The sequence below is a fragment of the Manis pentadactyla genome, chromosome 4 (assembly GCF_030020395.1).
Source record: "Manis pentadactyla isolate mManPen7 chromosome 4, mManPen7.hap1, whole genome shotgun sequence".
Lineage (NCBI taxonomy): Eukaryota > Metazoa > Chordata > Mammalia > Pholidota > Manidae > Manis > Manis pentadactyla.
Window position 1 is genome coordinate 138,080,683 of NC_080022.1, and position 23,495 is coordinate 138,104,177.

A 23,495-nucleotide genomic window follows, 5' to 3' on the forward strand; every position below is an offset into this window, starting at 1 on the left:
TCTCATTTTATTAAGAAATATAAAATATGAGACTATGTAATAAAAATTTTCATTTTTCATCAGCTACGAAATCAGGAAGGCGTGAGCCTGTGTGCCAACTCAGAGATGGAAGGGACATGAAGATACTGATTAGATCAAGCTCTCCTCCATGCAGGAATTCCCTGAACCAAATCTCACTGGATAACCTATTCCACTCTGAGGTAGTTCTTACCATATTAAAATTCTTTATATTGATCCCAAATCTATAATATTATTTTTTGAAAAACCCTTTATTGGCCTATTTTTATGTTTAGCAATATTTCTTTTACAACTTCTTATCTCGAACCCAAGAGAATAATCCTTCCTCCAACAATTATTTTCCTTACGTATTGTTTTTCTGTTGTAGACTATGTCTTTTTTCCTGAAGAGCTTCCCTACCTTCCCTCACTTCCCAGCAGAGGCACATGGAACAGCTACGTTATTATTCAAATATTAGGATTATTTGAATGTCCAAAGCATTCACACATTTGCCAGGAAGCACACCCCCATATGCACTGGTGCTCCATATTTTCAAAAGATTGGTTCAAAAAAAGTTGTTTTTGTAAGACTACTTGAGGGACATGCAGTCTATCAATTCCTTCCAGTCAGTGGTTTTCAAATATACAAGACATGCAAATCTCCAATACACAAATCAGAAAGTAGTAGTATCAGGGTACTTTATAGACTTGAAATATTTAATATTTCCTCATTAAAATCTCAAATGATGAAAAAATGTTTGTTTTGAAGAAAGCAGAAATGTGAAACCAGGACTTGTGGACAGAGATGCAGTCTCATAGGAGCCTAAAAGCCAAATTATTTCTATCTCATTTGGGCAGCACCACATGAAGAAACTACGAGTCACATACTTACATGAAGGTCAGTGGTGACTGGCTCGGGTGGGGGTTCTACCTACTCACCGTGCAGATGATTCTGATGCAATCAGTCTACAAAGCACACTTGCTACGCACAAATGGGCGCTTCAGGCCTAATGAGAGGATGGTCTACAGAGAGGGGCCCAATGCAAACTATTATCAGTCCACAAAAAAGGTAAATGCAGAAACTGAAAGTATGCATTGATAGGTTTTTATAGAAATCTGTCATTGCTGTGACATTTTTAATACAGTTTAGAAAGTATTGGCTTGTGAGACTGAGATCTTTAAAACAAAAATACCCAACCCAGTCCTTCCCCATACAGTTTGAAGAGGTCTGCTCTAAAGGACCCCCTGCATTAGGCCGCATCACCAGAGCAGTGGACCATAGCAACCGTGGCTTTGTTACCCTGGCAGCATGGTTCCTACCAAAGAATGCTGTGGGGTCATGCCACAGACCAACACTGAGAAACACTGTAAGAAACAAGCCATAACACTTATGTTATTTTGGTGAAGGAATATTTTTGAATTGTTCATATTACATAACAAAGTCTTGATGAAGACCCACAGGAGAAATTTCTTTCTGGCCTCAAATATGTGCAATAGTTATTTTCCTTACATATTGTTTTTCTGTTGTAGACTATGTAAATTCTGCAACTGATCACATTTTCCTCTTTAAGTGGCTGCTAGGAAGCTCAGAAACAAATCTGTAACCCATCCCTAATGAACCTTGTTTTTCCTTTCCTTGTTTTTTTCCTGTGCCACAGTATCCTCATTTACATACTTTTGTTTTACCTTGTTCAATCATAGGTATCTTTGTAAGGCACCTTAAATTCCTTACATTCATATATGTACATATGTATACATTAATTTTAAAATGCAAAGCATCATTACAGACTATGTACTACCCTAGCACAGCAGCTCCTAATGATGTTCAACTCTCTATTTCTTGCAGTCTGAAAGCTGGGCTCGATTCCCCTACTTGTTAGCTATGGTAACCCCAAATCCTCCACATGGGATCAATCCTCAAGGGCACAGAGAACACTGAAGAATTGTATAAAACAGTGTATGGTGATTATACACCTTCTTTTCTACCCTGTGGTCAGATATTTTACACATACATCCACAATGTCCCTGTGACTACTGTGTACTCACCTAAACATTGCCTGGGTTAGAACTGGTTTTACCTACAATATACATACATTATGCTTATTTTTTTTTTAATTAAAAATAGTTTTGCCAGAAGGACTTCTGGATAAAGCAGAAAAACAGTATGGGATAATTTGCACTCGGGTGCCAGAAGATCTAAGGTTCAGACGGCAGGCACCCCAGCTCCTAGGCTGGGCCCTCATCAGTGGGCTTTACTAAGTGCAGCCACAGGAATGGACCTGTTCCTTGTGCCTCTGCTGGGAAGTGGGGGAAGGTAGGGAAGCTCTTCAGGAAAAAAGACATTGCTCAAACTCAAAAGTCCACCTGTCTGTCAACAGTTCTCACTCCAGAGTTGGAAGGAAGGAGTGGAGTTTGATGGGGTGGGCTGGGGGAGGGGGATCCCAAAGGAACATATTTGAACCATCCCATTTTCAAGGCATCTCTGCAAAGTGACAAATCCTACTCTTCTCACCTTTTTTAGTTACTTCTTCAATTTTATGGATACAGCTGCTCAATTCTTTCTGGAGTCGCTGCACTTCTAGCAGGCTGTTATGTTCACACAGGCGTTTGTGGTCACCTATCCTGGCATGTGACTGAAGTCCTGGATCACGGGTGAGTGGGGAATTTGGCACAGTCGGATCTGACTGCCCTGGAGGAGACGTGTACAGGTATACTTTGGCACCTGAGGTGGAAACTTCTACTTTGGATGGCTGGTGACTGCAATGCCAGCCTTCCTGGCTCTTCAATTCCTTCCTTTCCACCCCATGGTCACATATTTTATGCTTAGTATGTCCACAGTTCTGAAGGATTCGGGGCTGACCTCTGAGATGATGTTCTTTTATATGTTCTTCAAATTGTCTTCGTTTCACATCTCTTTTGGCTAGGTGGACAGCATAGCTAAGTCTCTCTTCTGATATGACAGAAAATGAAACAGAACTGCTTAGGTCAGGACCATCTCTAAAATCCAAATCTTTACAATGGTATGACTCATTGCATGAGTGCTTCAGTTTTTCAATTCTAATTGCATGTGGGCAAGAATATTGGGTTGCCAAGTTGCTTGAATGTGTAGGAACATTCCTATTAAACTGCAGCTGGTTCTTTAAAAAAATAAATAAAAAGTAAGCACACATTAGAAAAATAACATATTGCATAGTTGGTATATGTGAGCAATCAAGTTTCTAAAATTTCACCCACACAAGTTATTAGCACTATGAGATATTTTTCTTTCATACTGGTAGAATCAGCCACTCTCACATACCCTTGAATTCATTTTATATCCCTGGTTCTATGCTTCAATCACCAGGCCTTCTGTTTACAGACAGCACAGTGGGATCTTCCCCTAAAAGTCAACCCAGAAAACTTCAAGCAGCAACCAGGAAGTTCCTCAGCAACCTAGTTAGGGACTTCTATCCTGTTTCAAAATGCCAGGTTCCTGCAGGCGACCAATACAATCCATTAAGAGCTTTCCTAAAAATTGCTCCCAGACCACACAGCTGCACAGAACCTAAGTTAACTGACTATACTTGTTCAGGTCTTCCTGAGATTTTATATCCAGTGGTCAGACCACATCTTTCATCCTGCACCTAACTGCATCATACTCTGAACAGTTCACTCACACCTTCTTATGCAGGCTTAAGTTTTTGTCAGTTATACTCATAACAGACACAAGTTTTGTTTGGTTTTTCACTTGACAAACATAGGGATGTTCCCATATTCCTACAGTTTTCATTATTTTTAATGGTTGCATTTTCTAAAATCCAGTGAATGGCCTTTTCATGCTTACTCTTATTATTAAACATTTAGATTGTTTCAGTTTTTCCACTAATAGACATAGTACTTCAGTTAATATTTCCATGCATTTAATTTTCTTGTTTTTAATTATTCCCTTATAAATTATTGGTTCTGGGATTCCTAGGTGAAAGGACACAAAGAATTTGATGGCTTTGGACCTGTGAGTGACAGGTAATTAACCCTAGAAGAGTCTGTGCCCACAAACTTCAATGAAGCTTGTGCTGGGATGACTTTTTCTTGGGGCTGGCCTCCCGCACTCTCATAAAAAAGTGTGTATGAAGAGTCAGTTTAAAATAACACATTGTGATAAAACTTCAGGAAAGTATTCTGGAGGAAAAAAAATCAGTTAAAAATTTCACCAGAAGTTTTAAGAGAGAAAAAAATGGTTACCATCTGAAGGGTATAGACTGATGAAGAGTACTTCAAACTTACAGCTTTATTTGAAGTGTTTCCCCCAAAAGTAAAAACAACCTAAAATAACTGGGGGGACTTTGATACAAGGAGTAGGAAAAAAAAAAGGGTGAATTCTTCTTTAACTGGGGTGTACAGAAAACCTTAACTATTAATCAAAATCCATTTGCAATAAAAGTGATAAATTTTATGTTAAAATAAAAACTTTAAAAACAACTTCTGTCTTACAGTTTAAAAAACACCACAAAAAAGGTCAAAGAACTGGAAAACTGGAAGAAAAATATTTGTAAATACAAAGGGCTCCCAATATACAAAGAAATCTTAAAAATTGAGGTGGACAAAGATCTGAACTCAATAGAAAATGGGGAAAAAAAACACAATTTACAAAAAAAAAGATATAAACATAGCCCTTAAACATGAGAAATTGGACAACCTCATAAAAATACAAATTCGAAAGACACCAAACAGCAAAGGTAGTGGCAGAACACCCTCAGAGAGTGCTGGGGGAGGGCAAACTGGTGCAACCCCTCGGGAGGGGAATTTGGCAATATCTAACAAAAGTACATATGCGTTTACCTTTAACCCAGCAGTCTCACTTCTAGGAATTCATCCTGACGATACACCCTCGATAATACACAGGCACAGATTTATTCACTGCTGTATTGTTTGTAATTGCAAATACTGGAATCGACCTAAATGCCCGTGTAGGAGACTGGCTAAATACACTATGCTATTTCCACACAAAGTCGTGCTATGAAATATAAAAAAGAATGAGGAAGATCTCTATGAACTCATGTGGAGGGATTTCTCAGTGCAAAGAGCAAAGCACAAAAGGAAAATCTGCAATATGCTACCCTTCAAAGAGGTGACTATTTCATGAGAAATATATATGCATTTTATCACGAGCTAAAAGACACATAGGAAAGAGAAATCTGCAGCTAGTAAGACTGGGTATCTACAGGGTATGGGTAGGAACTGGGCAGAAAGGTTAGAGGAAATGGGGAAAGGATGATGCTTTCCTGAATATCCCTTTTTGTACAGGTATATGTGCAACCATGTTACTGTTTCACATATACTAGAGATAGGAAGAAATGGAGATAAGAAGGGAAGGAGGAAATAAATAAAACTCACAAGGATGAAGGGAAACTCCAAAGATGAACACTAACAGAAACTAATGAATCAAACTGAATTCCAAGTAAATAACGACACTAAAAAGTGTGGGATAAAAAGAACACAATTAACTTTTGAACATAGCATTTGGACTATAAGACCTCAGGCTAAAGAAAAAAAGTACCCCAAATACTGAACTCATTTGAAGGGTTCTCTTTTTTGTGGAGGTATGGATTACAGTTCTGGAACAGTTTTATATCTACTAGGATTGAGCAGTAAGTAAACACTGTTGGTAACTGGAGCCAGGTTTTGCACTGTTGAATGAAGGAGTTACAAATATGGGATGTGTTGGACTGGAATTGGACATATCTGTGAATTCATGTTTTAATATAGACAGACAGGCAGACAGACAGACAGATACAATGAAAAGGAGGGAAGGTAAAGAAGTGAGAGGGACAGAGGAAGGGACAGAGATATAACAGTAGATCTGTTGTACAAGTATATACATCTGTTTCCCAGTTCTCTCCTCTTAGAGGGCCTAAAAACAATGACACCCCAGAATCAATAAGCAGAGCCAGCACCCAGATACCGATTTCTAAATTCTATTCTCCACTAACAGGACAAAGCCTCTTTGGATAAATGGCTGACTCCAGGGCTGGAACAGGAAAAAATGTGCTGTGCCTGAAATTATCTTTTTATACCAAAAAGTGGTCAAAGATTGATGGAAACCTATGAAAGGGACAATGCAGTGAAGTGGCTCTCACCAGCCAAATCAGAGACTGTTTGAATATCCTATCAGACAAAGTGAGACTATGAGAGTCTGCTCTGATAGAAGGAAATAAATAAGTGACCATTTGTCATCCATCATCATAAAAAAATTGATTCCAGCAGAAATCATCAATGAATGCTGAACTAGTGGATGAAAGCTTGGGGAGTAAAAAGATATTAATGTGGTCTCAAACACAGATACTTCCAATTCAAAAGGTAAAAGAGTAATTTTACAATGGAAAACTTGGCAGACACTACTTTGACCAAACTTGTTAACGTTGCCAGTAATGGTACTAAATGGACAGCATGTACCTCCTGATATGATGCACTGAAAAAATCCCTCCACGATGGAACTATCTAAATGTAATTGTAAGAAATTTTCAGACAAACACAAAATGAGAGGAAATTCTCAAATAAATGGTCAGTATTTTTCAAAAATGCCCACATCACAAAACACAAAGGTAGTCTCAGAAATCATTCAGATTAAAGGAAACTAAAGAAACATGACAATGCAGCTCACAATCTTGAACTTTCTTTTACTATAAAGGACACCATGGGACAATTAACAAAACCTCATTAAGGTCTGTAAATTACAATAGCATTATTTTAATGTTAATTTTCTGATTCTGGTCACAGTACTATGATTATATAAGAGAGATCCTTGTTTCTAGGAAATCCACACACAAGTATTTAGGAGTAAAAGGGCATCATGTCTACAGCTTACTCTTGACCAGTTTAGAACACTTTGTGTGCAAGCGTGTGTGTGTATAAAGAGGGATGGAGGGAAAATGTAGTAAAATGTTAACATTTGGGAAATATGAGAGAAGAATATCCAAGAATTCTGTGTACTCTTGCAACTTTCTGTCAGTCTGAAATTATGTCAAAATTTTTTTAAAAATTTTCTTTGTAAACCACAAAACACACCCACCAGAATTACTATAATTTAAAAACACCAAACATTGGTAAAGATGTGGAGCAACTGGAGCTCTCATTCATTGCTGGGGGGAATATAAAATGGTACAACCACTTTGGAAAAAGGTCTGTTGGTTTGTTAAATAAATTAAACATACACTTACTTTATAACCTAGGGAGTCCCAGGTATTTACCCAAGAGAAATAAAACCATGTTTACAAAAAGATGTGTGCAAAAATGTGCATAGAAGCTTCATTTATAATAACTCAAAATAGAAACAGCCCAGGTGTCCCTTAGTTGGATAATGGATAAACACACTGTGAAACACTCCTACTGTGGAATACTACTATTAAAAAGTAATAAACTACTGATACAACGACGTAGAAGAATCTCAAAAACATCACACCTTGTGAAAGAAGCCTAACATAAAAGAGTGTATGATTCTGCTCATATCAAGTTCTAGAACAGACAGTAATAATCTATGGTGAAAAAAATCAGACTAGTGGTTGCCTCTGGAAGACAAGGGTAGACTGATTAGGAAGGAGCATAAGGGAACTTTCTGGAGTAATGAAAATGACCTGCATCTACAGAGGTATGGGTTACACAAGTGTATATGTTCATACAAGACTCAGCAAATGTAATAAGGTATATACATTTCAATGTATTCATTTCAGATGTAAAATTTACATCAAAAGAAAAACATGGTAAAGAATGAAAGCTGGTGTCTGATTTGTGTGCTGAAGCAGGATACTCATGTCAGCAATTTACTTTGATATGCATCAAAAAATAAAATAGGTTGATGAAGAGATTCTAGAGGGATGGACTGAAGGACAGATATGCAATGAAAAAAATGTAGTGAAATAGTAATGGAATCCTGGTGGTCACTGTAAAATTCAACTTTGCTATATGCTTGAAGATTTTCATAAATACAATGTTGGGGGAAAAACATTTTGTGGACAACTGGGTGAAGCTGAATAAAGACTGGTTATTATATAACATTAGGAAACTACTTTTGTCCATTTTTCTTGTGTGTGATGATGGTATTATAGTTAAGTAGGAGAGTTCATTTTTAGGAGCAGTATTCTAAAATATTTAGAGGTGGAATGTCATGATATCTGCAAGTTTGAAATGGTTCTGCAAAAATTTTAGATAGCTGGGTAGACAGAAAAACAGGACAAATTGTTAACAATTGTTGGATCTAGCAGGTGGTTTTAAAAGTTTTCATTATCCTTTTCTTTCAACTTTTCTTTGTTTGAAATGTTTCATAGTAAAAATCTGAAGGAAAAAAACAAAACAAAACTACCTGGGCCTGAAGTTCTGCGGGGTCACTCCTCCCATCTAGTTGGACACCAGATGTTAGATGAACACAGGTTGAAGCTGGTCTGCCTGGTCCCATCATATCAGATAGCGTAGAATAATAGTGGAAGTCCAGTCACCGGCCAACAGTTCTTTCCTAAAATCACTGCCTAAAATGAAAGAAAGCTACTTTCAGACCAAAAGTATTCAAACAAAGGGAAAGAATAATTAAAGCACAAAGCCTTGCTCATATAACAATATTCTAGAGATAGAGGAGTGCTTAAATACAGGTACATAATAGTTTCTTCCATTTATAAACACAACTACACTTCTGAAATTCTACTTTCCCTTTTCATTCCAAATTTTCAATCTCAAATCCAGTAAGACATTATTTCAGAAACAGAATTCTGCTATAGTAAACATGCACTTTTCAGCAGTGCAGCTTTATGCATACAGTCTACATTTAAAAATCCTAACTGTGAGTCAAAAAGCACGATGTACTCTTCTAGGTAGTTCAAAAAAGAACATAACTGAGTAACTCCTAGTAAGCCTGCAGGATCAGAATACCTAGGTTTATACCAGATCTGCCATCAACTAGCTGAACAACCTCTAAATCTTCAATTTTCCCCCGGCTTCCCCCGACCTATACACATTCACAGAGAGGTAAGATAGGAAAATGTTTTGTAAACTGCTATGGGCTATATTCATGTCATTGCCTCTCCCTGTTCTAAATGCCTTCTGATAGTCACTTTATTCCCTATACTCATCATGTTTATCACATGCTTATCTCATGTTGTTATTTACCTATTTCACAGGTATATGTCTCATCTTCCCAGCTAGACAAGGTTCCTTGAGGGTAAGGGCCTTGTCTTGCTCTTCTCTGTTATTTCCCACAACAGTGCTTGGAGCATAGTAGACAATTTAACTCATCATTTGTTGAATTAAGCTGATTTTCCATGAACTAATTTTAAATGTTTTTAAATTTAAATTTGTTCTCTCGAGTCAACTGGGAAATCCAGGTTTAAGAAAATCCCTAATTTAAGCTTCTGAATAAGTCCGAGGTTTGTAGACTGGATTTGCTTAAAGACAGATACATCTGAAGGAAAATAAGGGCAACTGTCCAAGATTCCTTAAAAATTATTCCTCAGGCTATAGAGACACGATCAAAAATGAAGATGGGAGGAAGCACATGAGCGAGGCAATCCCAACTGGGCTGACATCACCGCTGTTCAAGGGCTGAAGCTGCAGAATGAAGGAGCCTGCAGAAATGGGGCCAGGGCATCTGCAACTTTCATGGGGCCAGCATTTCACTTTAGATGCCAAAGGCCTAATAATCTTGTTCTCCATTAGGAAAAAAACTAGGTGACCCTTCCAGTTTCAGGATACCCTGAATGATGCCACACACACACACACACACACACACACATATACACACACCAAGTTCAGGGATGCCCACCCCCAAATTCTTCTCTTATACAAAGTCCTGGGACACCCCTCTCCTTGCAACCCATCTCTTCCCCACTGCTCCATGAAACCTCCCAATTTGTTTCTTGACACACCCTGGTACAAAGTATCTCCCTCCCCTGTCCTGAGACACCTCTGCAGTCTGTGCCTTCATTCACAACCCAGGACAAACCTCCCCCATCTGTCCCTCTCCCAAAGAGCCCCAGAATCCCCCCAAACTTGTTCCCTACACATACTACTAGAATTCCCCCCTCAGCCTGTCCTCCCCCACATAATTCTCACCCAAACTGTTCCCCCTCACTCTGACTGCAGACACTCCTCCAGCCTGTCTCCTCCCACCTTGATGTGGGTGATCTCTGAAATGGCCAAGGCTTATTCCCTGCCTTGACACTGGCAGGGCCGCAGCTTCGGGCAGCCCCACCGTCGTCCATGTCCCTGGCACTCCTGGCACATTCTCATAGTCTGTTTCTTCCACGCCATACCGGGGGCAGCTCCATAACCTGGTTCCACACCTAGGGGTATAAGACATCCCCACTGCCCGGCCCCTCCCTGCCAGCTCCACGACACTTCTGCCTCCTGTCTCCTCCCCTGCAGCCCCAGGTCCCTCCGTGGACTGTCTCATCACTGGGAGGCCTGACACGGCCACATCCGTTTCTTCTTCTGCACTCCCAGTCACCCACACTGCAGCAGGCACTCGCCCCGCCACAGGAACCCCCACGGCTGCAAGCACGCCCATAGACAGAGGGGCCGTCACAGCCTCAGGGATGGTTCCACTGGATCTTCTTGACAGGCCTGCAGCACCTTCAGAGCCAGTCTCCCCATCCACAGGTGCTGGACCCCTGGCAGCAGCAGGCACCTCAAGCCTGGGTCTCCGTCCCCATATACCTGAGAAATCCTCAGAGCTGGTATCATGCACCACCAGCCCAGGGATCCCAGTATCTGTGGGCACTCCCACTGGCATGGAAAGCCCAGCTGCCACAGGCACCTCAGCAGTCTGCCTTCTTCCCAATAAGCTCCAGAGGCCCCCAGAGAGTGTCTCCTCCCCAGCAGGCCCAGGCACCCCCATGGCTGTGTGCAGCCCCATGGCTACAGATAGCCCTGAAGTCTGTCTCTGTCCCAACAAGCCTGAGATGCCCCCATGGCCTGTCTTGTTCCCCATGGGCCCAGGCATCCCGGCAGTGGTGGGTATCCCCACCCTTGGAGGAATGTTGGCATCCGAGGGTCCTCGCACTCTCTCTCTCTCCCCCCACAAGTCTGAAATACATCCAGAACCAGTCTCCTCCCACACAGGCCTAGGCACCGCACCACCTGCAGGCATAGCTACAGTCACAGGCACTCTTACAGTCTGTCTCTTTCCTGGTAATCCCAAGGAACTCCCAGAGCCAGTCTCCACCTCCAAAGGACCAGGCACCCTAAGAGCTGGGGGCCCTTCAGCAGCCACAGGAACCCCAGCACTCTGTCTCCTTCCCCAAGATGGTGCGATGCCTCCAGGGCCAGTCTCCCCCCTCACAAGCTCAGGCTCCTCAGGAGCCACAGGAACCCTATCAGACACAGAAACCCCGATAGCCTCTCTCCTTCCCCATGATCCTGGGAAGGCCACAGAGCCAGTATCCTCTGTGGCGGCCCCCGGAGCCACACATACCCCTGAAGCCATGGGTAGTCTAGCAGCATGAACCCTTTCCCACAGGTTCAGGCCATCTCCAGAGCTGCTTTCCTGACACACAGGGCCAGACATCCACACAGCAGCAGGCATCCTTCCAGACCTGGGCATACCCACACCTGTGGGTACTTCTGCTGGGGCACACTGGTGCTTGGGCCCACCTGCCGCCTGAAGCACCTGGCCGGTCTGAGAGAACCCCACAGCCTGTCTCCTACTGCACAGAGATGAAATGTCCCCATAGCCAGGCTCCTGATCCACAGGCCCAGGTACCCCTAAAGCTGTGGGCACCAGAGCCTTTTGCTCTCCCACAGCCTGCCTCCTTTCCCGTAGGTTCAGAACATTTCCACAGCAAGTCTCCTTCCCACCCATGCCTGGCACTGTGTCAGCCAGAGGTCCTCCCAGAGCCTGCTGCCTATCCCACAGGCTTGGGATACCACCATCACTTGTCTGTTCTCCCAGGGCTCCTGGGACCACTACAGCCTGGGACACCCCAACAGCCTGTTCTGCTCCCCACAGACCCAGAATGCTTCCACAGCCTGTGTTCTTCCCCAGAACTTGAGGTGCTCCCACAGCCTGCTCTATTTCCCCCGGGTGGGGAGCATCCCCAGCACGTACCTCCTGCTCACAACCAGATAACTCTGTGGTCTGTGCAGCTGCCCATGACCCTGGGTCACCTCCAGAGCCAGTCTCTACCCACACAGCCTGTCCCATTTCCCTGAATCCGGGGTCACCCCCACACCTAATTTCCTCTTCAATAGCACAAGGTACCCCTACAGGCTGTCCTATGCCCCAGAGGCCAGGGATACCCCCAAAGCCCATCTCCTCCACAGCTCGTCTCCTCTGCCATATGCCCTGGGCACTCATAGAAGCAGTTTCCTCCTCCAGAGGTACAGCTCTGGGTACCCCCACAGCATCAGGCAACACCACAGCCTGTCCCCTTTCCCATAAACCGGGGGTATCCCCACAGACTGTCTCCTGTGACAGAGCCCCAGTTCCCTGTACCGCCTGCCTTCTCTCCCACAGTCCCGGAACACCCCCACTGCCTATCTCCCCCTCCACAGCTCTAGGTACTTCCACAGCCTCAGGCCATCCCATGGCCCCAGGCACGCCCGTAGTCAGTCCTTTTCCCCAAGGGCCTGAGACAACCCCATAGTCCATCTCCTGCACAGCCCCAGGCACTCCCACAGCTTGTCCTCTCCGGAGCAGGTGTGGGGCAATCCGAGAACTTGTCCCCACAGTCCCACGCACACCCACAGGAGGGACACTCACAGTCTGTCCCTGCTTACACAAGCTTAAGGCCCTCTCACAACCTACCCCTAGCTCCACAGCCAGAGATACTCCTGTGGACCGGGGAGCCACCCTAGCCAGTCCTTTCACCCACGGTCCTGTCAGACCACTGCGGCTGGTCTCTATCCAGGAAGCACGGCCAGGGACACCCCTTTCAACCGGCCCCTCCCCAGCAGACACAGGATGGAGCTCCACCCTGCTTCCTTCCCCACATCCTGAAGCTGCCCTCATAGCCTGCACCTTCAACCACAGTTTCAGAATGTTCTCATGCCCCATAGATCCCGGACGACCTTTCCTCTCACAGCTCCGGGGACTCCTATAAGGAGTCTCCTCTTCCTCTCCACTGCCTGTCACCCATACGGACCCAACAGGCCCCACCACCTGGGGTTCCCCCACAGCCCCATTCACCCACACAGCTCCTGGGTCCCTTGCAGCCTCAACCGAGCCTGCACTGCCAGATGTCCCCGAAGCCTCATTCTCCCCAGCGGCCTCTGCCTCTCTTCTTCCCCGTGACCGTCGACGGTCCTGAAGCCTTTCTGCACTCACACAGCGCGTCTCCCACACCGAGGACCTCGTCCGACGCCTCGCTCCACGGCCTTGAGACATCCCTGCACCCCATCTCTTCCCCCATGGCCGCCAAACGCCGCGCCCGTATCTGCAGGGCCCCACACAGCGGCCTGGCATCTCTGCCGCTGGCTCGCCCCCGCGCAACCTTGACAAGACCCTACGGCCAGTCGCCCTGCTCATAGCTCGAGGACAATTCCTGTCGTCCCCAAAACTGCTCCTGGGCACTTCGAACTTAGCACCTGGCTCCCAAGGCTGCTCCACACACGCACGCTCACACTCAGCTCCAGCCCTCACAGCCTTACTCCCTCCCAGCCCCCACCCTACACCCCCCCCCCGCCGCCCAGTCTTGGACGCCCGCCCCCGAGTCCTGGGCCCCCAGCTAAAGCCTAGGCAGGGGAAAAGGTAACTAGGGGCGAAGAGCCGCGGGATCTTCCCCGGGTCAAGGTCTCCTCTCCCCCGGGTCTATGACTCCTAATGCAGCTTCCTAGAATCCCCCCAGCTGCGGCCCGAGCCCACCTGGCCTGGGGCGAGGCGCGGCTACCGGGAAGCAGGCGGGGGATGGGGGAGCCCAACTAGGCCTCACTTCCGGCCGCTCGCTCAGTCGCCATAGTAACACGCGTGGGGCAGCTTGGGAGCCGTTAGGGTTTCTGAGCTACCTGTGGGTCCAGGGGCTGTATGGTGGCAGATTTGCAGCCACTGTTCTTAGGGCCAGGACCAAATTAGGACAGAAGCCTGGGTTTCAGAGTGGAGCCAGCACGGAAACACCTAACACGGGCATTAAGACGATGAGGATGTTATGGCCGCCTGAGGTTCCCGTAGCACCTCAGAGCCTAGTCGGCTCCCTGAGGCCCCGCCCTATTCCTCAGTCACCCGGAAACGCCTTCGCTCCACCCCATGTAGGACCCCGCCCCGTCCCTTCCCGCCCCGCGGCGGCGCTCCCCAGACACCTCCCACTGTCCACGCCGCGTTCTCCCGATGGCCCACTGCGAGGAGGTGACCGTGTCCGGCTTCGAAGAGTTCAACCTAGCTGTGGAGCAGCACAAGGGCAAGACCATTTTCGCTTACTTTACTGGGTCTAAGGACGCCGAAGGGAAAAGCTGGTGCCCCGACTGCATGCAAGGTGAGACTCAGATTGGGCTGCTGTAGAGAAATGGCCGAAGGCCGAGGCTATGGGCAGAGAGCGGAATTGAGGCAGAGGAGGGAGACTTGCTTCCTGGAAACCCGGGGCGTCTGAGCTGTTTGCTGTTCTATTCCCTTCTCTCTCCTCTTCCCCGCCCCAAGAGTGCTCGTCTACTGTTCCACCCAGATTATCTTGGAATGTAGTCCTTTAAACTTTCACTTCCCCAATATGATTAGTGTCTTACAGGACACGTGAGTTGGTGTCCTTTCAATGTCAGTGAATATTTATGCCTTTCATTGTTCTGGACGCTGTGCCGTGGGGATAGATAAAGCGGGACTGGAACATGGTCCTTATCCTTGGAGAGACGCTCAAATCGGGAAAGAACACCTGACTTCAGTTAACCTCAGTTAATTGCAGGTTAAAGTCTGAGTACTTACCAAGATTGAGGGGAGGGGGAAGAGAAGCCTTTTATGAATGCCTGATTGTAGAGATGATGTGTAATTATATCTTTTTTTTTAAAGCTGAACCAGTCGTGCGAGAGGGGCTAAAGCATGTTAGTGAAGGATGTGTGTTCATCTACTGCCAAGTAGGAGAAAAACCTTAGTAAGTTGCAAAATATGTTTTCCTGGCATGCACTAGATTCTTCCATATTTAGGCAGGAAGGGCCTTGGACACTCAGTTTCTGCACTCTAAGGTACAGTCAGATAAGTCAAGCAATTGTAAGGTATTAGATACAAATATTAAATTACGGTGTTCGGCCACTTGTATTAGGGTAGTTCAATGAATCTAGCCTGGTGTTAGTTCAGAACTTATTGTCTTTACATTTATTTTAAACTTTAGTCAGTTTAAAAGAAAACTTTTCATGGGGTCGGTGAGTCACAGTCCTCAAGTTTTTTTAAATGTTTACAACATAAATGGAGGAATATATCAAATGTGAAGTAAACTTAAGAAACCAAGTGAATGATATGACCACTTTTTCTTTTCAAAATAGTTGGAAAGATCCAAATAATGCCTTCAGAAAAAATCTGAAAGTAACTGCAGTGCCTACACTACTTAAGTATGGAACAGTGAGTATCTTTCTTTAACTCCACTGGGGCTAAAATTTACTCTGTCAAAACTCTCTTAACTTGTTCTAGATTCAAATTTGAAAAGATTTTGACATTTCATCCCTAACATCACACTGCTGTTTTCAAGTGCATTAAAAACACAACCTAGTAGTCCATCTCTATGGCCAATCCTAATAAAGTATTAATAATGCAAATATCTAAATATTAGGTCTTTTTCATGCTTAAAAGCCACTCTTATTTTAAAATCCTGTACACACTGCTCAAGAAAATGGGTTAACATGTAATTCCTTAAAACCAATGGCACCAATTGTTTTAATTTTCACCATAATTTTGGTTGATAAGAAAGGGCATCTCATCTAATTTAGTCACAGCCCTAGGATGCTAAATTAAACTGCTGAGGGTAAGGGGATGGCTTTGGGCTTAACTCCTGTTTTAGTCAGTGGAGCCAAGTATTTTAATGATTCATCATAAAGCAAATCTTTTAACTATTCCCTAAAATTTGTCATAACTTGTTGATAGTTCCTGAATGGCATAATTTCTGTTAACAGTTTGTGTCATTCAGGCAGAACAACTCATTCCCTCCTGATGTTTTGGCAGCTGTGAGTTATGATTTGAATTTTCTTTTCTTACAGCCTCAAAAGCTGGTAGAATCTGAGTGTGTTCAGGCCAACCTTGTGGAGATGTTATTCTCTGAAGATTAATTTGATGCTGGCAATTGTGTCTGGATTTCCTGGTTTGCTCTAGTATAAAAGAAACTGCATACTCTGGATTTATGTTAGCAATAAATAATGATGTTTAAAACATTGGTGTATATCTAAACAATCAAGATTACTATTAAAATGCTCATGAACCGTCAGTCTGCTTGTAATATATGGGTATCTTTAAGATACAAAGTAAAGTAAGTCTTCAGGAGCAGCAGTAATAGCACAAAGGAATGTATTAGTGAAGCTGATAGAAATATCTAAAAGCTCCTAACAGTGTGGTAGACAACTTCCAACCTCTACAGGAGTCAGGATCTACTACTGTTTGTAAATGTCAAGGATTTACAAACAACTGTTTTACTTCTTTGGCTTTAGAATGTAGAACTTAACTGCTGAAGGAAAGCACAGCACATCTACTGCACCCTCTGTTTAATGCAGACAGTTTTGTTTTCCAGTTGTCTGAACATGTCAGTACTTGGGATGAGATGGGTGGCAGAGAGAGGTCAGAGACTAACCTAGTGGTGGGGAGAACCCCAGCACATGATTCAGTCACACTGTAGCTGTCAGACCACCGGAAAATTACTTAACCTATCTAAATCTCATTTTCCTCCTTTATGAACAAGGTGGTTTTGGAGATAAAATGAGAATACAACAAATAATGTAGCACCTGGTTGTGACACCTGCCAAATGTTTGCTTTCCTGAGTAAGCACAAGTATTTGAGGCTCCTCATCTTGGTTCTAGTCTAAGGTCAAAAGACCAGTTGGTACCTAACCACCAATCTTTTCCCTGCCATCACTAGGTCAGTGTATACCAGTGATTCTTCCCTAAAGCCCTGGTGCAAAGCAAATGGTGATACAGTTATGTCTTTCTCTCCTACAGATAAGTACCTACTGTCTGGTTTCAAGAGGTCACTGACTCTATTCCTCTCTTTCTGCAGATCAGAGGGACAGGGTAGCTGATCTGAGGAAGAATAAAGATCCAGGAAAAGACTTGCCCCTGCCCCCACTGTAGGCTGGAAATGGCTAGGGCTTAGAGTTTGGGGTATCTGGTAGCCCTCCCCTTGCCCCATCCTCCACTGCCTCCTGAAATTGGTCTAAAGCACCTAATGTTTCTGCTCTTACTCAGTTGACTGTGTTAAATACTAATATAAAACTTGCAAATGCACAGGGAAATCAAAGCAGAACAATTCTGGTTTGACAGAAATAGTCTATTAACAAAATCAGTTGGATTACGTATCACACTAACGGTTCTGGGTGCATCCCAGTGAAGTAGGTAGGAAGGGTCTTTTCTGTCCTCGTTGTACAGAAGAAACTGCACGTGGTGGAAGGGCCTTTCACTTCCCCGACGCGCTGTTCTGCTGCTGCTGCTCCACCAGGGCCTGCTGAAGGCGCATCCGCTTCCGGGAGTAGTGCTGCCAGTGCAGGATTTGCTGCTCATCGATAAATTTCGCACACTGAGCATTCACCAGCTCCTTGCGGAAGTGTTCATATTGGAGCAGTTCTAACATGTGTAAACACTGAGGATACCTGGGTTTAAGTTTGTAAGTTAAAGGTTGACATAATTTAAGTCAGTAATGCCAAGCTCTAATTTAATTATTCAAAAATGATCTTGTAGCCCATTTCTAGAATATTAACTTAGTACACTTTGGTAGTATAGGGTTTTTTTCCTTGTGAATGCAGAAAACTAATCATCAAAGTCAGCATTAAGCAAAATTTTCAGAAGTGAGAAAATTTTTAAGTCCAGAGAGATTAATACTTGCCAGTAACTGATAAGCAGAGTCAACATTTAGGGGCAAAGCATGCTGTTCTAGTGGTTTCCAAGGTGAGGGACACTAATACTTTTTACTTTAGTAATTACGAGCTTAACTGATACTATTGATTTTCCATCAATAGTGATAAAAAGACAACTTTTATTTGAAAGTGAGTTTCAGAAAGAACTGCACAAATATTGTATTCTAGTTTCCCACAGGGATACAGCAATTCTCAAATTATGTGTACTTTAAGACTGAGCAAATAAATAAGTAAATACACTGTAGAGAAAGAGAGCCAAATCGCTGTCAGAAAAGGAGTTACAGATAACGGGGAAAGTTAGAGTGAACCCTGTGTTACTGAGCTGCAATTGAAAACATCAGTATGAACTCATGTCTTTTAATATAAATACACAAATATAGAAATAGAGATGTGTATACACATATACCCACACACCCACACCCACATATAGTTCTTAGATATGTATGCCAAGAGGGCCTAGAAGCAATGATACTATGGTACCAACAAGCACCCTTAGCAGCCAGCACCCAGGGTTTTAAGTAGCATTTTTCAGGGTTCCTTGGAGAAATGGCTGATTCCAGGGCTGAGTCAGGGAAAGTCCAAGATGAACCTGGAACATTACATAGTGCCAAAAAGAAAAGTGCTCAAAAAATTACAGGGATATAGCAAAAGAACTTAGAAGCCAATCTGAAGGGACTCACAATGGCCAAATCTGGAATCATTACAGCAAAAAAAAAAAAAAGTAATTATCATACAAAAGATAAAAAGACTCCAAGAGTCCACACTGGTGTAACTTTTTAAATAAATATAAACAAATCAGGAATAACAATGTTCCTTATGACTGTATTCCAACTAATAAATGTAGAAATAATGATAGAAAATCTCACAGTAAAAACTGTTTCAGAAAAGTCTCAATAGATGCTAAAATTAGTGGCTAAAAGTATGACATTAAACAAGATATTTATGTGGTCTCAAAGTATTTCCTTGTAAGATATTTATTAAATACAAAAGGAGAAATAGTAACTCAATATGGAGAAACCTGGTAGCCACAACATCAACCAAGTTATCAGAATTAACGTAACCAACAGTGGGACAAATTAACTGCCCGTGCCTCCTGTTAGGATATACCAAGAAGGATACACATCATCTGTGTCAGTCATGGAGAGGAAAAAAAAAAGATCAAGGAACTCAGATTAAAGGAGATTAACAAAACCTGAAAACAAAATGCAGCATATGAGCCTAGACTGGATACTATACCCAACAAAGGGCATTAATGAGACAGCTGGCAAAATCTGAATGTCTGTAGATTAGACAAGATTAGATAATATATTAATGTTAATATTCTGATTTTGATCATTGTACTGTGGTTATATAAGATGTTAAATGTTAACATTTAGAATATTTGGGTGAAGAATATAAAAAACTGCTGGGAAAATAGAATTCCTGTACACGAAATTATTTCAAATAGAAAAGACATAAAATTCAAGTAAGTCAATTTAAAAAACTTAAATCGTATTAGGGAGTACACAGATAGAACCAAAATTGTCTAAGTACTGTACAAATGACCAACATTTGGGAAACAGTATATTACAGCAGTGCTCCCCAGATTTTAAAATGCACATGAATCACTTCTTAAAATGCAGATCTGATTTAGCAGGTGTGGGTAGGACCCAAGCTCAGCATTTAACAAGCTCCCAAGCGATACTAACACTGAGGGCTGAGGATCACACTGTGTAGCAGGGTCCCATCCCAAGCTGTCCTTCCAAGATAAAGGTTTACTATCTGTACTCCAAAAACACACAGTTGCCTGTAATTATTGATAGCTAACCTGAAATGTCCTACTCATCCTACCCCAGCTCTTTCCTTTTCTTGAGGCCACCTCTAATTAAAAAGACCTGGGTTTGAATACCAGCTCTGCCATTCATCAGTTAGGTGGCCCTGTACAAAGTAGTTAACCTCTCAAGGTTTAGTTTCTTCCCCTGTAAGGTAAGTTAATGTGACAACCAAGAGAATGGTGTCAAATAGTAGTTCATTAGTAACTGGAATTTAGACACACAGTCATTTATCAAACTTAAAAAAGACAATGCTTAGAATACATTAAATGACAGGATAGGAATGATAAATATTTTTGATAGGCTCCAATTACAGCACTCACCAACAAAATGAAATAGAAGAGGTACAAAAGGAAAGTTCTGCATTTCCAATTTTAAAAAATAAACAAGACATAGAGAACTCAATTAATAGCACACACGAAAATAAGAACAAAAGGATTTCCACTGACATAAGCTCCCAGCAAGTCAACAGTGTGAATACTTATCCCCCAACCAGCCAAAAAAATACTGTAAACTTAAGTTGAACTAACAGAAGTGTAATGTTCATATGAAGAAAATAAATGCTATTTGGTCTACCATACCCTGACCACATTTGAAGGTCTGTGTTTAGTTCTTGGCTGAATATCATTTTAAGGCACAATTGCAAAATATCTAAAGGAGGGCACAAGAGAAATGGCTAAAAGAAGCTGAGAAAAATAGACATAACAGATACATTACAGTCGCAGATCCTGGCTTCTAGTGAAGTGGGTCTAAGGTAGAAAGTGTCTAAAAGAGGTAGCTGTTCCTCAGTTCTAGCCAACTATTGACTTGGGAAAATGAAGACCCGGGGCTACCAGATCTTCCGAATTTTAAAAAGTAGGTAGAAATCTGATTATATGAAACTTTCCAATTCTTCAAATACTGGCAACCATTAAAAAAAATGAAAAACTTGTGCAGACTAAATGAAATGCCTACAGGAGTTAACTTGCAACTTCTCTTGAATTTAAATATCTGAAAAGCAATTGCCTCCAGAGGGCAAAGACTGGTTCTGGATTAATTCAGGGACAAAACTGAGAAGATGGGTTGAAGCTACACAGAGGTATATTATATCCCAATATAAGAAAGAACTCTCAAGCAACTAGCTAACAATACCATCAGCTGTCCCTGAACAGAGCAATATGCACTCACTGGAAACCCCCAGCAGAATGTAGATGACTATCTCAGCAACGCTGTGGGTGAGACTGAACTACATGGTGTATACAGCTCAGTGCCAACACTGAGTGTCTAAGTCTACACACATACAATATGTTGCAATCTAATAAAAGTCTTTTCTCTGGATTATTAAATGAATAAGTGGTTGTTTATTAAAGGGCCAATAAGGTTACAAACTGTCCTGCAGGCAGCAGCAGATGTTGAGCTTCATGAATCAGTTTTTAGACCCAAATCAGAGAAATGACCAGATTGGAAAAGTTTGAAACATTTTCCCCTCAAACTTGTATTTGTTTAAGTAAAAAAAAAAGACAAAAAGTTTCACCATTGCTTTTTGACAACCTAATTAAGACAAAACAGGCATTAAATTCAAGGTTTAAATAAGCACAGTGCTTGGCACAGAAGATGCCCTTAAAAAAAGACAGCAGCTATGACTCAGGTAATTAAGACTCCGTTTTAGAACTCCTCCAGAAAATCTTCCTTACAAATACTCCTTTTTCTTTAATTTTCAGCCTATGGCTATGTCGTTGCATTTATGATTGTGGGTCCTTTGGGGTCGGAAACAGAGTGAGATGGGGCAAGTGGTACAAGATAGGATCAGACAAGAAAAGGACGATCACACAGGACTTTAAACCAAGGGAAAAGAGGGGATTTTGTACTGCATGCAATTGGAAGCCATTGAAAGGTTCTAAGCAAGAAAGTGACATGTTGTGATTTATATTTTTAAGTGCTCAAGTTAGCTTCTGTGAGGAAAATTGTTTTGATCTGTTTGGCTTGGAGGGATGTGGGAGCAGGAGGAAGGTAAGAATGGAAGCAGGGATAACCAGTGACCAGATAACTGCAGTCATCCAAGTTAGAAATGAGGGTATCTTGTATTAAGGTGGAAGCAACCAAAAGAAGTGGAGAGATTCAAAACATATTTTCCCAAAGTGAAACTAAAAAGTCTGTTAAATATCAGTGTTTTGGATTATGATAAAGTATATACATATAGGACTATAAAAATCAAACTTACTTTAGATACTTGGCATATTCTGGTTCTTTCCAGTAAAGCAAGTACTTAAGATAATTAACAAAAGCTTTGTCTTTGAAGTAACCTCTTTGGGCAAGAACTGAAAGGCATAAAAAGAGAAAGAAACAAGACATCTGTAGACCAAAACAATCCTTGGACGACTGATTTGTGACCCCTAACATAAAGAATCTATTGACTTAATATCCCCACCACAAACACAAGTCCCAGTTTGCTCTCTCTCTCTCTCACACACACACACACACACACACACACACACAAGTATAAATAGAGCAGTAATTCCATTCGATTGAGTATGTATTAAAGTAGGTATTATTATGAATTGTAATGCTTCTATCAGAAATCATTTATAGCTTCCCAATTCAATGAGATGCTCTACAACTTACAATTAAGGTAATTTGGGTTGGCTAAACACTGCACAAATTCCAATTCCAACTGAAACCGAAGTCGATTTCCAGCGTCATCTAGGAGAGAAGATAGCAAGTCATCCAAAGTGAAGTTCAAGATATACAATACTGGTTTGCAGGAAGAAAACAGCTGTAAAGAAACTTGACTACCCCTGAGATATTTCTGAGGAAAGAAGGGCACGTGATGGTTTTCCTAAGCAGGGTGTAGGAGATAAAGCTTCCCCAGAAGTCTAAGTAGAACCCTGATTAAAAGGAGTTGAGTTACAAGTTTCTTTAAAGTTAAAGAGAAACCATCAAAGAAAACAGGAACACACAAGTAACACACTTGTGCACCACTACTTAAGGAGTTTAACTGTGCCTTCCTCTTTTTTCATAATGCGTCACAACAATTAAGTGATTAAGTAAAAGCTAAGTGCCAAACAAATAAGGAAAAAGTTTAGAGTGCAAGCTAATAAAGAGACGACGGAGAGTGACCAGTATCAAGGAGTATTTGCATATGTGAGACGTCAGTGGCAGAATGACACACAAGTTTGTCGGCGTATTTCAAACTTATTCAAGTTCGTTTGAGACGCAGAAAACCAACCGACGGTTTAAAATCCAAGACTTCTCCCTTAGTCTCGCCCACGCCGGGTGACCATAGCAAGCAGAAAGAGCCAGTGAGGAAAAAGGATCTGCGAACAAACTAAACTGTGAAAAGGCCATACTACCTTCGCCCTCCTGACGCTCCAAGAGCCCTCGCTCCTGCCGGTCCGAGCTCTAACCCTGCCGGGGGTTAGGCCCAGAAGGAGTCCCCTGGCAAGCAGGAGGAGGTGTCTGGGCCCAGGATAGCTCTACTTGCCAAGACTCGCGACTCCGGGCGCTACTTACCTGTCTCCATAGCGACGGCCGCCGCCATCACACTCAAAGACGACCAGCCGCCACCAGCCCAAGAGAGCAACTGCGCGGAGTCGGAGGGGAGGTTCCGGAAGCTGCGGCTCCCTCTTCCTGTCGCGGGGCAGTGTGGGATGCGTGGGCACGCACGGCGGCGCGCGGGGTGAAGCTCCGCCCATCTCGGCCCGCCGCGGCCTAGGCGCGGTTCCAA

At 42.9% G+C, this 23,495-nt stretch overlaps 4 protein-coding genes across 8 annotated transcripts in view; 1 reads left to right on the top strand and 3 right to left on the bottom strand.

The window, feature by feature from the left end:
• KIAA0753 (KIAA0753 ortholog) overlaps positions 1 to 14,096 on the bottom strand; it is a 57,109-nt gene extending 43,013 nt beyond the window's left edge. For 2 of the 5 annotated variants that reach the window (XM_036896180.2, XM_057501003.1), the window contains exons 1-3: positions 9,129 to 9,643; positions 8,332 to 8,494; positions 2,509 to 3,133 (exon numbers count right to left, since the gene is read on the bottom strand). In XM_036896180.2, coding sequence (XP_036752075.2) covers positions 2,509 to 3,133; positions 8,332 to 8,427 — 721 coding nt within the window. In that variant the 5' untranslated portion in view covers positions 8,428 to 8,494; positions 9,129 to 9,643. Of the gene's footprint in view, positions 1 to 2,508; positions 3,134 to 8,331; positions 8,495 to 9,128; positions 9,650 to 13,818; positions 13,933 to 13,958 lie in introns of those variants that run through there. The other 3 variants (XM_057501005.1, XM_057501004.1, XM_057501006.1) reach the window with 3 other exon arrangements.
• Positions 9,843 to 13,596, bottom strand: LOC130683453 (collagen alpha-6(IV) chain). Its single transcript, XM_057500999.1, has one exon. It carries the CDS (start codon positions 13,480 to 13,482, stop codon positions 10,027 to 10,029), a length of 3,456 nt encoding a protein of 1,151 aa, XP_057356982.1. The 5' UTR covers positions 13,483 to 13,596; the 3' UTR covers positions 9,843 to 10,026.
• A 110-nt stretch (positions 14,097 to 14,206) lies between the features above and the next one.
• TXNDC17 (thioredoxin domain containing 17) lies at positions 14,207 to 16,345 on the top strand. The gene is made up of 4 exons (XM_036896193.2): positions 14,207 to 14,422; positions 14,944 to 15,025; positions 15,414 to 15,489; positions 16,122 to 16,345. Exons 1-4 carry the CDS (start codon positions 14,278 to 14,280, stop codon positions 16,188 to 16,190), a joined length of 372 nt encoding a protein of 123 aa, XP_036752088.1. The 5' UTR covers positions 14,207 to 14,277; the 3' UTR covers positions 16,191 to 16,345.
• A 1,032-nt stretch (positions 16,346 to 17,377) lies between these two features.
• MED31 (mediator complex subunit 31) lies at positions 17,378 to 23,407 on the bottom strand. The gene is made up of 4 exons (XM_036896189.2): positions 23,282 to 23,407; positions 22,394 to 22,471; positions 21,993 to 22,089; positions 17,378 to 17,717 (listed from the first exon to the last, which is right to left on the bottom strand). Exons 1-4 carry the CDS (start codon positions 23,307 to 23,309, stop codon positions 17,525 to 17,527), a joined length of 396 nt encoding a protein of 131 aa, XP_036752084.1. The 5' UTR covers positions 23,310 to 23,407; the 3' UTR covers positions 17,378 to 17,524.
• Positions 23,408 to 23,495: the final 88 nt, after the last annotated feature.